At 43.1% G+C, this 17,601-nt stretch overlaps 1 protein-coding gene across 5 annotated transcripts; it reads left to right on the top strand.

Annotated features, from left to right (window-relative positions):
* The first annotated feature begins 4,322 nt into the window (after nt 1-4,322).
* LOC142567908 (uncharacterized) lies at nt 4,323-6,727 on the top strand. 5 transcript variants are annotated; one of them, XR_012825297.1, is made up of 5 exons: nt 4,323-4,501; nt 4,633-4,882; nt 5,669-5,703; nt 6,539-6,613; nt 6,665-6,727. XR_012825297.1 is itself a non-coding variant. In XM_075677999.1 (4 exons), the coding sequence occupies exons 1-4, from the start codon at nt 4,339-4,341 to the stop codon at nt 6,713-6,715; spliced, it is 324 nt and encodes a 107-aa protein (XP_075534114.1). In that variant the 5' UTR covers nt 4,323-4,338; the 3' UTR covers nt 6,716-6,727. The 5 variants fall into 5 exon arrangements, 1 of the variants encoding a protein (XP_075534114.1); XM_075677999.1 differs by lacking the exon at nt 4,633-4,882; XR_012825296.1 differs by lacking the exon at nt 4,323-4,501 and having other exon boundaries at nt 4,513-4,882.
* The last annotated feature ends 10,874 nt before the right edge of the window (nt 6,728-17,601 follow it).

Consider the following 17,601-nt stretch of genomic DNA (forward strand, 5'->3'; position numbering starts at 1 on the left):
AATTGACATACCCATATTTCCGCTTCGATTCATAATAGAGGCCGTTTGAAGAACCGCGATATCTGTTTTTGATGAAGAGCTATTAGTTTGTAAACGTCGTGCGTCTATTTTTTTTCGCACTTTCAAATTTTTCAAAATATTTTAAACAAAATTCGGGCCCCTAAATCAAACTTCCGCTTCCAACAGATACTAGAAGTTAAGCTTCTCAAATTCAACAAATTCCATTAAAAGTGATCCAGGGGTTATCTCAGAAAAGCGTTTCTGCGTTTTACATTTATTTGAATAGGCCGCGTCAGAGTTGGGCCCGAGCTAAAACTTTCGCTTAAACAATTTGTCGAGAGATCAAATACATGAATAATAACTCCATTGCCATTTCTAAAGATGCTGCAAACGAATTCTTGAACGCTACGGACTGCGAAACAAGTAATAGATGTATTTTTTCATAAGAAGATAGACTCGTAGGTGACAGAAATTGTGCTCAAAATAACTGATATCAATGCTTCCATGTTTTTGTCTGTTTAATAAGTAAAGAAAATATCACACGATCCTCAGCCCTATATCAGTTCGAAACCAGCAAAGCAGTGCACGGCACTGATATGAAAAATGTATAGGCCATGAAATGAACAAGTTGAGGAGAAATATGTTAATTAAGCTTTTTCATTCAAGAATCTTGTTTATATTTTTGTGCATATGCAACGGCAAGTGGAAAATCTCAGTGACGCTGTCATTTATTCCAATGTATTACGCAGGAGCAGCTGTCACCGGTCATGTATCGTGAGTAATTGCACCGAAATTATTGCCCCAACAGAGACCACCTATATAAAGCCGTTCTGCAAAATATTCGAGGGCGAGTCAAATGAAAGTGAGCCAATGCAAATATATGACAAACGGGGTACTTTATTTAAAAGTAGTCTCCATGAGCATTTAGACATTTGTCCGGTTGAATAACGAGTCGGGTGATTCCCATCTCATAAAACTCCTTAGGTTGCTGCTTCAACAAATCTGAAACGGGCTCTTTCACGTCATCGTCCGACACGAATCTTTTTCCCTTGAGCTGTTTGTTTATTTGTCCCAAAATGTGAAAGTCGCAAGGCGACAAATCTCAGCTGTACACTCTCAAAATTTTCACAACCTTATGGGTGTAATGCGGGTGTATTCATATTTTCACCCTTGTAAACACCCTTGAAACACCCTTTTTTAACGGAAAAGGGTGTTCAACAAGAAAACACCCTTGGAACACCCCAGTCTTTCTAATTTACACCCTAAGTATAAGGTAGTAAGTGAACAAGCTTACAGTATATGATAAATGAACACTGCCAGTTAAGGCGTTGATATTGGCTATACATGAAACGCGCGCTACCTGCGCTTGAATCAGGTAGCTGGAATGATTAGATCGGGGCATCTAGGCAGCAGCCCACTGGCTCCGAATAGTGGTCAAAAATGAAGTTTCCCACGAATGTTGATATCGAGCGGATGACACAAACGCGCAGACTTTGCATAGCCAGATATCTGCAAAAGGCTTCAGTGGCAAAATATCTACAATGCTATCACTGAATACTTAAAGGGGTGCAACCAGTTAGACTGGGAATGGTTAGGAGTGAGGGCTAACGGTAAATAGCTCACCAACTTACGGTATGCAGATGACATTGGCATACTCAGCAACGCTGCAGACTATTTGCAACAAACGTTTGAGGACCTTGTCGAAGAAAGTGTAAGAGTCTGATTGAGAGTTAGTATGCAGAAGAGAAAAGTAATGTTCCGCAGCCTGGCGAGAGAACGAATGTCATGGTCGGCAGTCAGCCTCTAGAACCTGCGCAGAAATACGGTTATTGAGGTTAATTACTCGCAGGGGCCTCTGATCAAGGAAGTTAACAAAAATAAAAAATTAGCTGGAGAGCTTACGGCAGGCATTACTAAGTCATGACCAGGGAGCTTACTGCTAACCATTTCTTTCTACCGCTACTAACGTAGGGGGCCGAAACTTGGAAGTTACCAAAGAAGCTTGGGAAGACGTTTAGGACCACGCAACGCGCGATGGAATGAAAATTATTAGACATGACGATAATAGACTGGAAGACAGCGATATGGATTAGAGAGCGAACGGGGATAGCTGATATTCTGGTTGACATTAAGAGGAAGAAGTCGTGCTGGGCAGACATTGCAAGGCGTAAGGGAGAGAACTGCTGGTCTATTGGAGTTGCAGAATGGGTGCTAAGGGAAGGCAAGCACAGTCGAGGACGGCAGAGAATAATTTGGACGTGATGGAATTGGGAAACTTGAAGACACGTGGAACCAGTTAGCACAATACAGGGGTATTGGAGATCGCTGGAGAAGCTTTCGTCCTGCGATGGACGTCAAAATAAGCTGCTGATGATGATGTGACGACATCCATGCTAGCTTCGCGGCATGTCATTCATGTTATGTCATGCATGCGTGTCATGCACGTTCTGATAGCTCGATTTGCGTCGATTGCGGGAGAGGGGGGGGGGGGGGGCTAGTAGCGGCGTAGCCAATTGGGGCATGCCGGGCACTTGTAACGCTCACTAACAGTAAAATTTTTGCTGCTATGGCAATGGCCCCGCTCCTTCCCTTCTCCACGGTCAATTGGGACCCCCCCTCTCACACGAAAAACTTTTCTGGCTACGCCACTGTGGGGAGGGGGGTGTTAGATTGCTCTAGACCCCTCCCCCTAACTTGTCAACGGAAACGGGGGACGGGAGGGCAGCTGCCGCCGGGCCGCAAACCTTAGGCAGCCCAATTACCGGCTGCATTTCCCTTTGGACGTGAATACTGCTCTAATGCCATTGCACTGTAGGATTGTGGCGGTTCGAGGGCATGCGACAATAAAAAAACACATACAGCCGTCTTAGCTTGAGCAGATCTTTGGGAGCTGGGCAAGACTCTCACAAAAAAAAAGAAGCTTGGCACCCCTCTTACAGGCATTGTCAACTCTGGGTCCCACCGCTGACTGCACATTTCCGGTAAAAAAAATCACGCAGGAACTCCTCTCGGATTTGTCTAAGTGTGCGTAAGCATTGTGACTCTTCCTCATCTACACGCAGTCCATGTCGTTATCAATGTTATGAGACTTGATCCGACAAGTATAAGCGACAGCGCTGCGGCGACACGAGCTGCTCTGGTCGGCGGCGCAAGCAAAGTACTGCAGGTGGCGGGGCCAGGCGCGCTGGTGACGTTCCGTTCGTTTTGAGCTGTTATCGCTCTTTAGCCCTCCTCATCCGCGTCGAACCATTATCAACCGTTCTCCGGCGGCGGCTGTTTGTGGCACGGCCGCGCGAACCGTATCTTGAAAGCGAACTGCATTGTGGACAGAGTGTGTCCACTGCTGAAAACTTCACGCGCTGTGTTCTCACCGTTTACTTCGCTTTGAAAACAGCCGCGCGTACACCTATCTTGAAAGTGATCTGCGAAAAGCGCATAGTGCGGCATGAGCTGAGAGCTTCGTGAGCGCAGTGTTCTCGCCGCTTCGGTCGCGTTGAAGCGAGAGCTAGCACGAAGGTGAATTCACTCGCTGCTGCGGGTTCTATTTTGAAAGATATCGTGCGGTAGGGACTGACGGACGGATGGTTTTTCTTGTTGGATAAGTATAGAAATGCTTACGTTATAAAAAAAAATCGCAGGGTTCGCGAATTTCGCGATAAGAACCACCACCAACCCACTCCCCCGCCCCCCGCTGAGCGATGCCGTCTTGATCGCCCCCTTCCAACCCCGGGAAAAGGGACACTACCTATCTCAGTTGAAGAAACGATGATGAAACGTTAACGTCAAGAACGGCATTTTTTAACGAGTTGTCTTATGGCCTCTGGGATTTGCGCGCGAAGCTGGCGCGCGCGAACCTGGGAGGCCATAATTGGCCGCTTAATAGCATAAAAAGACAAAGATAATGCCAAACGACACAGTTAAAAATTAAAACAAATAACTGATCTTAGCTATACTGTTTGGGGAAAAGAAATAAAAATTTAGACAACCGCAACACACGCCACTAAAGCCACCACCGCCGGCATAACGCGGAACCAACAGTTGGCAACATTCATTCGCGCGTCATTGCTTCCATAGAGTTAGTAGAACGACTCTAGAGGAAAAGCTGGGCCGGAAAAGTGGGAACCTCTAGGGCGCCGCCCTGTTGCTACTCGTCAATGTGGCCAGCGCAATTACTATTGAAAGAGCTGAAAGCAAGTACAGGTCACCTTATGCTTTCTCATCTAAAGACGCATACCTGATGGCTTTATGAAGGTGGTACGTTAATATTAAGTTTACAGAAAGCGATCGCTAAGTCCGCGACTTATGTAAATCACGACGTACGCATTCTTGCAATAAAGGATGACGCGAATTTCGGTTTCGAATCTGTTTTTTGGATGCGTAGTAGTTTCGTACAGTTTAGGTTTGACATGCGATCGCGCGTCGACATCGGACGCTATGGCACACACACTCGTGCCTTGTGTGCCACCGAAGCCCCGAAGTGCTCTGGCATATACCTTCACATGTAGGTAAACAAATGTATCTCCTTGTTGAGAATATCACGCGAGTAGGCAGCTCTTGTGGTGCATCACAATCGTTTGAGAAGCGTCACAGTAGAGCATTTTTCTGCATGCGGAGCGGTGTTTTTATTTGCAGGTTTCCCTTCAGTAAGAAATTGCTGGACCGGCGGACCAGCGCACCGGAATTGTACTGGCGAAGCCGCAAGCAACTCAAAGAATCTGTTTAATTGTTGCACTTTGAACAATCATGCTTCTACAAAGGCCACAGCAGACAAACAGCCTGATGCCGAGTATTTCTGTGCCACGAAGTAATCAAGAGGCGAGTGCCTAATGCGGACGAAATCGAGTGCATCGAGACTTAGAACGGCAGAAAGCTCAGCTACTTGGTAAGGATTCATTATGCAAAACAGAGGTGAGGCGTGCAGACAGGACACAAGAGTAGAGAAGTGGGCGGCGCTCGTGTTGTTTGCTTGTAAATACTCTACTCTTGGGTCCTGTCTGCACGCCTCACCTCCGTTTTGCATAACGAGTGCATCAACCCACATATTATAGCGTAGGCGTTTTATTAACTGTGCAATATTTTCAGCACTTCCTTGCATGCCATTTCATGTGGAATATCTTTTCTGGTCACAAATTTGTGCAGCGAATCTATTTGCATGATTGACTCCGGGCCTGCGGGAACGTTCACTTGCACTTGATGCTGAGTCTTTTACATGTATCCATAAACTTAAGATATGCACATCAGATCCCTGCGAGCATTCTCAAAATTCAATTATTTCCAGTTTACAATTATTTACAACAGGCACATATGCAATACTGACATAATCCCGAGTACCACTAAGCAGCTGGGACACATTTTTGTTGACCATACTCGCAGGTAAAATAAGTAGATCATGCGGACAGCTACAGCTCATTCTCCTTAAATCAGTGTGTACAAGGGGGATGCAAAAATAATTTTTTTCTCGCGCACCGATTATTTTGCTGTATAAGCAAGAGAACCCACCACGTTAGTGTAACGTATCTTGCACATCACACTAATATGTGCTTTAATTTACCGAGTGAGATGAGTTACTTCTATGGCTCATTCAGTCATATCACACTGCAAGCTGCATTCATCAATCTTCAATTGCATTTTGCAAATGTTTAATGAAACATGTTTCCCTTTTATGCAGATATGCAATGGCAAGCCCTTCCGTGTGTTCCAAAGGTAAAATTTAAGCTCTAAATTAAAACAGACATTTTTAGTCAGAAACAAGCAAAAATGGTGAATGCAGAGTATCGAAGCCCAAGGTACAGAAATTATGAGAAGTGTCGAATGGTTTTAAGGAAAGAGTCGTATTTGAAAATGCAAGACTCTTTAATGGAGGTCAAGCAAGTCAATATAGATAGAATACTCTGCAAAATTATGCGAGTGAGGGGATGTCAAACAATGGGTCAGGAAATGCGTTGTTTTTCTGCAAAACAAAAGCTGATTGCCATTACATAAGTCATTTTGGCATCATGAGACTGGTGCTTGATAAATTCAGAAATAAACCAAAAAACAAGACAAGCAAAAATAAAAAAACAATTTAATGATGCTCTCTTCACACTGGGATAAATAAAAACAAACACATCACATCTAATGTGGACATATCAGACGCCTTGTTTTTTATTTAAGACGCCTTGTTTATTATTTCCTTTAAACACTAAAGGAAAAATTCAGTTTCGAGCTATGGAACTTGCCGCATAGATGTGGGGGGCCTTGCACTAATAGTGATAGTTACCACTGCATTTAGAAATTGAAAGCATTCGTGCAGACAAGGATGATTCTTTATATTTTTGGCTACCACTTGAAATGCCTCCACCAAGTGTTACAATGCCGCACGCAGCCATATTAAGGATCTCGCAGCAACACCTGCAGGTAAAAAGCAGAAGCAGTCAAAGTCCTGGTGTGTACTGGACACTATGTTTGAAAATTTTTGGGCAAGAAGAGTGCAAGAAGCAGACATAACTGCATTGATTTCAATAATTTCCCATTTGAATGGCCTTTTCTTTTTGCTTAGACAATGCCTACGCCTAGTCACAGCAGCTCCCTCATACAGACTCCGCAAGCCAAGAGGCCGTGGAGGCAAATGCAGGTAAGAAGCAATAGCACTGGTATCGACATTCATCTAATTTCTTTCGTTTAGGCAGCCAGCACACCTCGAACAGCCACCTTGACGGCGGGTGTGTCACCCTAGTCGCCAAGGAAAAATTTGAGGGAAAGCGGCAGGCAATGTGAACAGCCACTTCTCCATGTAAACGATACTCTTTCTCTCGGATGACTCCTACGCCTCGCCACGCCAGCACACTTGTGCACAAAGATGCCGTGGAGGCACGTGCAGGTCAGAGGCAAGAAGCAGTGGCACTGGTGTTGACATTCACCCAATTTCTTTTTCTTACACTGAGGCAGCCAGCACACCTCGAACAGCCACCTTGACTACGGGTGTGTCAGTAGATTCCTGTTGTACATATGCTCATAATAAACTTCAGTAAACTTGAACTTGATAATAAACTTGAAGGCAAATGGGACATTGATGCATTGTATTTTTGAACATTTATTGTACACATACAATCTATGTTACACTTTGCTTTGTTACACTTTACACTACAGAGCGTATTTTGAAGCTTCCCCCTATATTTTGCACCTTTAATTACGTATGTGTTGTGTGGCCCTCAATGCAGTTCATGTTGTAGCAGCTGCTTTGTCTGTGTATCGCACATTGGCTTAAGCTCGTGATATCCACATGCTTCTCTCACATATACAAAATAAAGTTCTATGTAGTCCTCAGTGTTACAACAAAAAATGAGAATAAACAATCCGATCGTGGAATTGTGTTTATTACAGCAATTCCTATGACAGTTATTGACAAGTTGACAACTTGAACTGTTCAATCCGTCCATAGCCTCCTCTATTGTTCAAAAGTAAAGGAGGCTGTGATCCGTCATGGCAAGGAATTGTATGTATACATAAAAAAAAGGGGGGGGGGTATGTGTGTGTGTTTGTAGTGGGGGGTATAGGATTAGGGCGGTACGAAAAAATGTACCAACACCGTCCTCTAGACCCATTGCGTTAAGGTACCGTAACAAAACGTATCATGCATAAAGTTCACACAACCAACTCTGATATTACTGCACACGCCAGGCGACGCGAGCTACATTTGTCATGACGCATTCGCGACTGCACCGGATGCCCTCCATATTATTCTCTTTAATCGTGCACACTGCATCGAGGCAAAAGAAAGATCATGGGCGCAGGTGCCTTTAAGGTATTTCGACCTTGCGAGGATCTGCTGCGCGTGCCAGGGGAGCTGTCCGTGCGAACACTCCCTGGCACACACCTGCCTCGGCGGCCCCAACCTACATACCGCTCTGCTTCGAGCTTTGACCCCCCACTGTCCCTTGGGTGCCCTGGAGTTCCTGCGCCGCCTGCTTTATTATAATCTTAGGTGCTCTCCTGAGACTTCCGTTTGTAGGTTACATGTGCCCTACCCCAACTGGATCAGTGCTTATAATAATAAAAAAGCCCGATCTATCGTCGCGACGATAGATCGCGGAAGCGGCTTTTGCAAAATACCGCGCCCGTGCGAAGAGAATTACGGAACGCCAACGAGGAATCTGACCACAGCTTCGAGCTCGTAACCTCGTCGAGTGACACTCCTGCAACAGGCGTGACCGCTGAAAACCGCATACCACCGGAAACTTCAACAGGATCATCCCTCGGTTGCATAACTGCCACCTGTACGGCCAACATGGACCACACCCGCACCATCCCGCAAGATAGAATAAAGAACCAACTTATAAAGCCCAAACACACGGCTGCACGCACACATCACGACAGTACAAGCGAGACGCCATGCTGCTACGCTGCTACTGTTGCCGGATTAAAACTGACTACTGTCACCAAGTCTAGCAAGCGTCTCAGGAGCTGGCAACCTCGGCGCGTAGCAACATGGCGGCGCTCTTGCGGTTCCCGATTTCAATGCATGGGCCCTATGGGTAGCTTGTCCTCTAGAGTCAGTATAGTAACTCTATGATTGCTTCGTCCGCTTCGTCTCCGCAACGAGAGCCGCCATCTTCTCGCGCCTAACGTATTGTATGGTTTTGTTCTCTGCAATCCGCGCACACAGCTCATCGGTGGATGCACGTCTGCTCGGCGTCGCAATGCGGCCTGCGTCATTTTCTGGTGTTCGCGCAATCGGTGTGAAACATGTCGCATGTGAAACGTTTGATAGAAGTGCCTCACGTCCAAGTCAAGCCGCCGTACGGGTGCTGTGCCGCCGTACGACTGTAAGCCGCCGTGGGTGCTGTACGGGTGCTGTGCGCCCCGTTCTCGGAAGCGTCGACGGGTTTCCGGCATACGGATTTCAGGTACGTGCAAATGCGTTTCGCCCTCCTATTGAGCTCCGGAGCAAAGCGTGCACTATTTTATGTGAAAGATGCAGTGCCCGTCATCATGGTGTGAATTTCGAGCGGCAAACGAGAACTTTGGCACTTAGAGCACACCGCGGCTGCTAAGTTAGCGTGGAAATTGTTTTACGTTACCGTAATATGTTGCTGTCAGTCTAATCTGCGGCTTGTGGACAGCTAGCCCATTGACTTTTGCTTGTGGCAGCGATAGGTATATAAATGGAAGCGGTAATAATTTTCGAGAGCAGAGAGTTGTTTCGCTCGATGTTTGGTCGTGTTCATGGCGTTATGAAGGCTAGAAAAATGGCTTGATCGTGCTTAGTTCCAACTCCAAGAGGCGTAACGTTGGCGCTGTATATGTTTGTTTACGGTGTCACGAGTACCACTTTTATGCTTTTGTTGCATGAGAGTGGTAGCTGCTACATGCCGCCTTGGCAGAATACAATAAAAGCAATTTCCTCACCTTCATACGTACGCAATGTGACGTAAAAAAATTTCCTGCGTTTTATTCGGAGCGTAAATATCCAGTATAGTTTAGTAAGAAGCTCAAATTCTGTCTTAGCTTAATAGGCGTGAAACAAGTGAAACTCTCATTCCTTTTTGAATTCGCCCGAACCGCACCGCCCGCAGATGCGTCATCGGGTAATTGCCAGTAGCTTCGCTACGTGAGTTGTTTTATGCGCCAATATTGCCCGGTTAAGTATCCTGTTAATTTGTGCCGACGCTCGTTCATCTTGATTTTAAGCGGTTACTATCCCCGAGTACCGGACGATGCCAAACTTGTGAGGTGTAGCAAACGCGGGAAATTCAAAGTGGCGTGGCTGCATGTTCCTTTTTTTACGTTTCTTGCATTCAAAGCCAACAGACACAGTATCACTGATTTATTTTCCATTTCTGCTGTACTTGATCAATCTAATGTGACAACTGCATTTGCTCTTTAATGTTCTCCATTTACTGTGTATTCAGCTTGGCTGCCGTCCTCTCTTCAGAGGATGCCGCTGTGATAGCTCTTTTGTATAGCACATGCCTCTAGGCCCTTGTGTTTCAAGGGCTCTGGCGAGGCAGCAGTGCTCCAAGTAATTTTACCATCCTATATATTTTCTATTTTGCATCATTCTTCCACGATGGATTTTAATGTTCATAGTATTCGTGATTAGTCATCGCCATAATTTTATAGCACGTAGATTTTACGCACTTTACAGCGACATATTTTAGGCCAGTTTACAGCCAGGGTACATCTTCCATAATACATCGTCAACATTACCACTTGTCGTGGCGCTCTTTGGCCAAACCTGGCCCTTGCGCCATAAAACACCAACATCATCATCATCAGCTTGGCTGCCAGAATATGCTTGAATTTCTTTCAGTATCCAAGTGACGAAATATTCCACTGACGGCCGTGTGTGAAACACGCAAGATGACAAAACTGATAGCAAAATGATATATTTCTTTTATAGCGTTTGGACTCGACTTTTGGTGAGGATGTCGATCGACCTTGGGTCTGGTGACAGCACATCCGACATCGCCAAAGTGCAGCCTATCAGTTGAGTGCCCCCGAATGGACCATCAACATCGGAAACTGAAGCAGAGACAGATAGGGGAAATTTTTACTTTGGAACAGAATACTGACAGCTGCCTCTTTTTTTAATAACTAAATAACATATTTAAAAACCAATCCTTGATCTTTGTGCAGCCTACATAGAAATGTTTTTTTTTGTTATACAGACCTTCAGAAAGCAGTTCTTCTGAACCCTTTTTGCATGCACAAATAAATAAAGAGGAGTGCACTTTCTGAAGAAATTGATGCACTGAAATGTGCGTTCGACACAATGAGATGCAAAGTAACCAATAACTTTAAAGCGGTAAAAAAAAACAAGTTCGAAACATGTTCTAACATCATAACCCGCCTTGGCATACGGATGTAAATATAACAGCAACAGAGGTGCATGCAGAGAAGTGTTTGTAAATGTTTGCAAGATATGTACATTGTCTAAGAAATTGTTTTTATTTACTTGGAGCTTCTTGGTGCCATGGCAGTGCAGTAAAAGCTCAAGATGATGCCCCTGCTCCTAATAAAGCACATTTAGATTTTAAAATTAAATTATGGGCTTTTATATTCCAAAGTCACAACCTGAAGTTTTGGGAACCTGGCCTTCTTTAATCTACACCTGAATCTAAGTGCATAAGCGTTATTGCATTTTACCCTCATTGGAGGGCAGCTGCCATGGCCTAGATTGAAGCTGGGACCAGCATGACTGAGCAGCATGGCATCATAGTAAGTGGGCTATAACACCAGGTCAAAATGAGAAATACTGCTTAGAACTACCAACTTCTTGGCTCACAAGCACTTTGCACTAAGTTAAAGGAGTATGGAGTACTGACAGCGACCGTTTATGTACCAATTTCTTTTTAACCTGACTCCATTATTAAAGTGCGAAGCTTCAATTAGTCAAAACCAGCCTAAATTACAGAACCAGCTCAAAACACGCACCATGTATAGCTGGATTTGGACATGAAAATGGAATCAATTCATGTCGCCGAAAATGGAGGTGGCAGTCACACTATTTCATGCATTTTGCCTAAAACATAGTCAATAATAATTAATCAATTGCTAAAATATTCTTTTCAAGAAGTTTTTTTTTCCAGCATGAAAGGAGGAGCCAAATGGTGTTCAGGTGCACGAGCGGTTAGTTGCACGGCACTTCTTGCATGTGTTCACTGGCTTCTTTGAAGCTTGAAAGAAAAATTTGTTGCACCTATTGAGCAGTAGAAAGCTGGATTGGGAATTTTTCAGGATGCTCTACAATTTTCGCACTGACACTTTTGCTTTGAATATAATATTTGAGCAGTTAAGTAATCGTTATTAACTAATTACCTAATTAGGAAAAATGCAAGAATTGGTTTCACTTCCTTAAAACGATGGCAAACGACATTACCTTGGTGCTGTCCAGCTACGTGGCGCTTGTACATATTTAAAGCTTGCACATGTCATACAGACCACCTGGTAATTACAAGGCATATATAGAAGTGGCTAAGTTGTGTGAGCTAGCCATGTGTAGCGAATCATGAGAAACAGCCATGTTTCTTTGACTTAAGGGCATGATAAGATTTACATGCTCGACACCTTGTATCAGTGTGTTCTAGGCCTGTTCGTAGTTTAGCTGCTACATAAAAAATATTTCTCCACGTGTAAGCTCATATGCATCTTTCAAGTATATTGCCTCGTGTGTCCAAAATAAACCATCCACGCGCTTCCTTCATTATGTCTTCATCTGTTGCTGTGCTAAATTTTTAACATGCAACTGCACAAATTTTCATCTAGTTTTCATATTTCCTCGTTCTTTGGTGGCTTTATTTCTGAACAAATTGTTTTCGTTAAATCCTGTTGCACACAGCAGTACACAGCATTTCTGCCTAGAGTGGGAATTGTTTTTTTTTTTCAGATTGACATAAATACACCTTGCCTGGGCAATGTAAGGCATTCTACATAACACGGCCCTGCAATAATGTTTTATATTGCATTCCAGCATCATGCAGAACTGTTTACTTACCAGATTAGAATATGTATAAGTGTTGGAAGTAACAGAACTGGAAGAAGCCAGCAGATAATGAGGCCAAGGAAAGCCTACAGGAACATCTTTTAAGTTTTTTATATGAAGTATAGAAATGATAAATTCTAGGTAAGTTAAAGTGGATTAAAAGATATCCACCTGTGGGTGGGGAACGGACCCATAACCTTCACATTACGCATGTGATATACTAACCACTGTGGTACTACGGCCGTGTTCGAGCGTCGACAATCTGAGGGGCCATTGTGGACGGTTGAATGCTGCCTCGGTGGCACAGTGGTTAGTGCATCGCATGCCTAATGCAAAGGCTGTAGGTTCGTTCTCCCCCCATGCCTGGTTGTTTTTTTACCATTTTCATTTCGCTTTATCATTTCTACATTTAAATAGAAAATTAAAAATAAGTTTCCACGTGCCTTCCCTGGCATCTTCCAGCTGTGATTCAGAAAAATTTTGACCCTCAGTATCCTTTCTTCTCGTTTGGAAGAACAGGAGCTTCATTTTAAAAATAATGAATTCACCTTGTTCAGCATCTTAATGTGGTCTCAAATCTTATCATAGCATGTGTATTACTCAGTGAAGTTTTTGTTAATATGATATAGCATGGAACCTAATTAGTAGCCTTTGTGTACAGATATATGACTAGTCTAATAAATAGGAGGATATTAAGAAGCACTTCTAACATGGTCTGAGCATGTGTTTAAAAAAAACTAATCTAGCATGATTTCAGGCATAACTGTTGCCCCTGAAAAATATTTGGATCATCTGCATTGGCATTGTTTTTAGAGAGCAGCAATACTGCTTTGATAGAAAAAGCCTCGTGGAACATGAAGCATCGCTTCTTGCTGAGTCAAGGAAATATTATCTGCATATCTGAGGTGCATGTGTCATATGCTCGAATGCTGTTTAAAGGCTGCTAATAAGAAAATTACTTCACTTGCCTTCCAGAGATTGCTTCAGTAGTCTATGCTACTCGATCATAAACAATTTACCAGAGTGAACATTCATCACAGTTGCCTTTTCAATGTTTATGCAAAATACCACAATTGCCTACTAGACATGTGACTGCACTAAAGCTTGGAATTAATGACCAGTAAGATTTATGGGATTAGCAAAACTTAATTTATTACTCCAGAACAAAATGCGAGGAACTTCGGTTTTTTATGCCATAGAGTTTCTTACAGTAATTACTAGAGGGAACTCTGGCGCTGCAGTCGTACCACCATGGGAATGATGGGAAGCACATGGATTTGTCTGATATTCGTGCTTGTGAATTCAGACGTTCTTGTGGCTTCGTATATTATACGCTATATAAACCTTATTCTCGTAAATTTCAGCGCAGTCTATACTCTTCGAAGTGCAGAAGACGGCGCCAACACGCACAATTGCTATTATTTGCAACGATTGAGCTTGTCCAGGTAGCCAAATCGAAGGGCGCCAAGCGTCTCAGGGCACTGGTATGACCGCGATAAATTCATCAGGGCGTTACACTCGCGTGTCGATACATGCCTCCGTGGCTTAATGGTTTCAATATCAGACTTCTGTTCTAGAGTTCCTGTGTTTGAATCCTGTCGTCGGACGATTTTAATGTTTATTTATTTATTACACAGTATATTGTTGAAAATGACTAGTTTACAAAGTCACAAAGCCGTTTGAAGTCAAACAGACGAAGTTTAGGCAAATCCATGTACTTCCCATAATTTCCATGCTGGTACAGCCGTTCTTGTTTGATCTCCTGTGGAGACTAACGTCAGAGTTCCCTCTAGTAATTATTGTATGAAACTCTGATTTCTGCGCCTCGCTCGTGCAGAAGCGGCACCACACCTGCTGCGTAAACATGCACTACCTTTCGGCCAAGTGCAGGGAATGCTGTGAACTCGCCCTGTACAAAGCCTGCACTAAGTAAAACAAATCACAACGTGCAGTTGCTGCCACGTTGAACTGGTGGAATGAGTAGTGAAATGCAGCACCTCCTGAACTAGTTCAGAAAGTGCAGGTTAATCAAGTGGAGATTATATAGTAACAGAAGTTGAGTGATTCTGCATTACATTCACGAAATATACTTCATGATACTTTTCCATTTATTTCCTCAGTTATTAAGAATCCCTTTTGCATTGTTGGACAAAACTACAAAATGCCAACATATTTTCTAGCATTCACTGGTAGCAAACATGTCGAAACTTGTTCTAGTGTCTGGATTGCCGCTTTAGCCGTTAACCCCCAAGTTAATTCCGGAAAAATGTAGCAAATTTTTTACGTGCTCCATTTTTAGGTGTCATTCTCATTCTAAAAATATATTAATTCATTGGTCTCTGGTTAGAAATAACACAAAAAGAGCTGCTCTTGAGGGCAGCTTTCCCTCAATGCCGACTGTAACTCATCTTTGACATAAGAGCAGCATAACATCGGGCAGAAAGAGTGCAACTCGTCATTGGCGATATTGGTACTACCTCCAGTCACTAGTACAGCTTGAGATCAGTGGTTAAAGGTTGCGACTTTGTTGCTGCCGAATTTTAATTCTGCAGCTGTTACACTAGGATGTAGCATGTGTATGTACGTGTGCATGCATTAAAATGACTTCACGCTAGAGCAAAGCAACTGTAGTGCAGAGAGGCATTAGTCATCTTTATATATTTGCTTTGTAAAGATGCACTAAGTTTATCTTTTGCAGTATAGACGGCGCTCATTGGCCAAAGATGCCCTTGTGCTGCTAAAACCTATCAATTAGTTCGCTTTTTGCAGTAGCAGGTGCTAATTCCTTTTTCAGGATCGGTCTGTGAGTTTTGATTTGTTTTTCTTGAACTGTGCAATTCCTACTCACAGGACTGCATGTCATGTGAGGTGTTCCTTTTTCAATCAAGAATGTTGAGGTTGTGTTTGTGAAACTCGATTTCTTGCCTCAAACGAGCTTGTACAAACTGACCAAACCGATAATTCTACCTGCTTATATATTAAATGTGTTGCGGTTATGAAGCCTCATAATGAATGACATAGTATAAAAATTTTTATCTAATAAAACAATTTAATGAAATTTTTCATGTTTTTCGCGTTCGTGTTCACTTCTCTACTCTCGTGTCCTGTCTGCATGCCTCACCTCTTTTTTTTGCATATTAAATATCGTATAAACTTAACCATGCTTTTTTACCGCAATGCAGGGGGAAAAGGTTCCGGTAACACCATGCATTCAGTATGGTGGCCCAGACGTGTATGCAAGCAACCTCCTTCACGTGGACCAAGAACTACTCTGCAGCGTCTCACAGATTTCCATGCGAAGCCCTCAACATTCTCGTCTCAGTGGAATGGCTGCTCATCTATCTGCGTGTCCATCACCAAGACGGCCAGTTGTAAAGCTCCTGTACCCGTTTAAGAAAGCTTAATGATTTTTTTATTTAGTTTTCACGGTTGGCCGTAGAATCTTAACATTTTTTGTGTTTCTAACGTTTTTACCTGGCACAAAGTGGTGCAATAACTTTAAACCAGTGTAATGTATTTAAGTGATGCTCACTCTAATGCCTATCTGGTTTTGTTTGTGTTTAAGAAATTTGAATGTCTGATGAGGTAACAGCATTTAAATTTGTCATCGTGGCTCGTTTCAATGAGCTGCTAGGAAATAACATGCAAAAGTTATCACACGCCAGTTGTAGCATTTTTGTTTTCATGACTAAAGTATACACGTTTCAAAAGATGGAAAGTGGGGAAAAAAGCCTCAAGAACATAATCATCCTAGGATTACCATGTCCTTACAACTCTGCAATGACTAATGCCTCGTACATCTTGGGAGCACATTGGTCGCAATGCCTACAGGTATACTTGATAAGAGAATAGCTTGCACTCAGATTTGCCATGCAGTTGATGGCTGATAGCTTTTGTTTGTCGTCTTCATGTTACTACTATGTATTCAATAGTCATGATGTGCTGCGGTTTTTTGCAGTCACCTATATATATATATATATATAAATATATATATATATATATATATATATATATATATATATATATATATATATATATATATATATATATATATATATATATAATGTGTGTGTGTGTGTGTGTGTGTGTGTGTGTGTTCGTCGTTTCAATAAAAATTTAGCTGAGAGTTAGTGCTCATCCTGTCTGCTTCTAGTCTGTGCCCGTGTCACTTCGCGCTACAATCCAAGATCATGTTACTGTACCAACTCGCCCACTTTTTTATCCTTGTGTTAAAGACACACTCAGAGTTGTTCTTGCTTATGTGACCGGTTATTTTTGTGCTTTATAATAAGATGCAGTGCTTTTCGAATGAAAACATGTGATAGTTCGTAGTGAGGTTATTTAAAAAAAACTGTTCTGCTTAAAATTTAATTGAACAAGCCTGTGCCATTATTCGGTGCTTATGTCTTTGGTATTGGTACGGTTTTACTCATCTTCCTTTTTACTTTTAAAATGTGCAAACATTATTATGTAACCATTTCTCTTGAATGAAATAAATACTTCTGACATTTTGTCACAAATTTTACAATGATTTTGTTCAATTAGGTAACCTTAGACTAGCTGATTGGACTAGCTGACTAGCCCCCATCGAAGCGCGACCGCCGTGGCCGGGATTCGATTCGGCGGCCTAGTTCTCAGCAGCCCACCACTATAGCCAGGTTGTGGAACAAGATTACCCCCTTCGTCAATTTTCCACGTCGTTTGTTCTGGATTGCGACACGCAGCCTCTCCGGCTTTAGAACATTCTATCAGCACTGGCCCCTGACGATCGCAAAAAAATAGTAAACAACACGTTTCCCATGATGGCCCTTGCTTTCTTTGGGGGCGTTGAATTAGAATGTTTCCACTGTAAGCTTGGCCGTCGTGTTTCTGGCTCGTAGTAGCGACGCCATGGTTCGCCCCCAATCACAATTGCAGACAAGAAGTCGTCACCCTCATTGTGATACCGGATCGGTTGAGTCAAGGCAGCGCAGAACCTTCTTCTGGCGGTGTTCAAAATCTTGGGTATCCATTACGCACACAAGGGCCCATGACCGAGATGTTTATGAATTATGGTGTGAACCGAACCGCGACTGTTGGTCACACGCTCTGCCAGTCCATCGATGCTTATCCTCCGTTCTTGTTTCATCAGCTCATCA

This window comes from Dermacentor variabilis, unplaced genomic scaffold (assembly GCF_050947875.1).
Source record: "Dermacentor variabilis isolate Ectoservices unplaced genomic scaffold, ASM5094787v1 scaffold_15, whole genome shotgun sequence".
Classification (NCBI taxonomy): Eukaryota; Metazoa; Arthropoda; class Arachnida; order Ixodida; family Ixodidae; genus Dermacentor; species Dermacentor variabilis.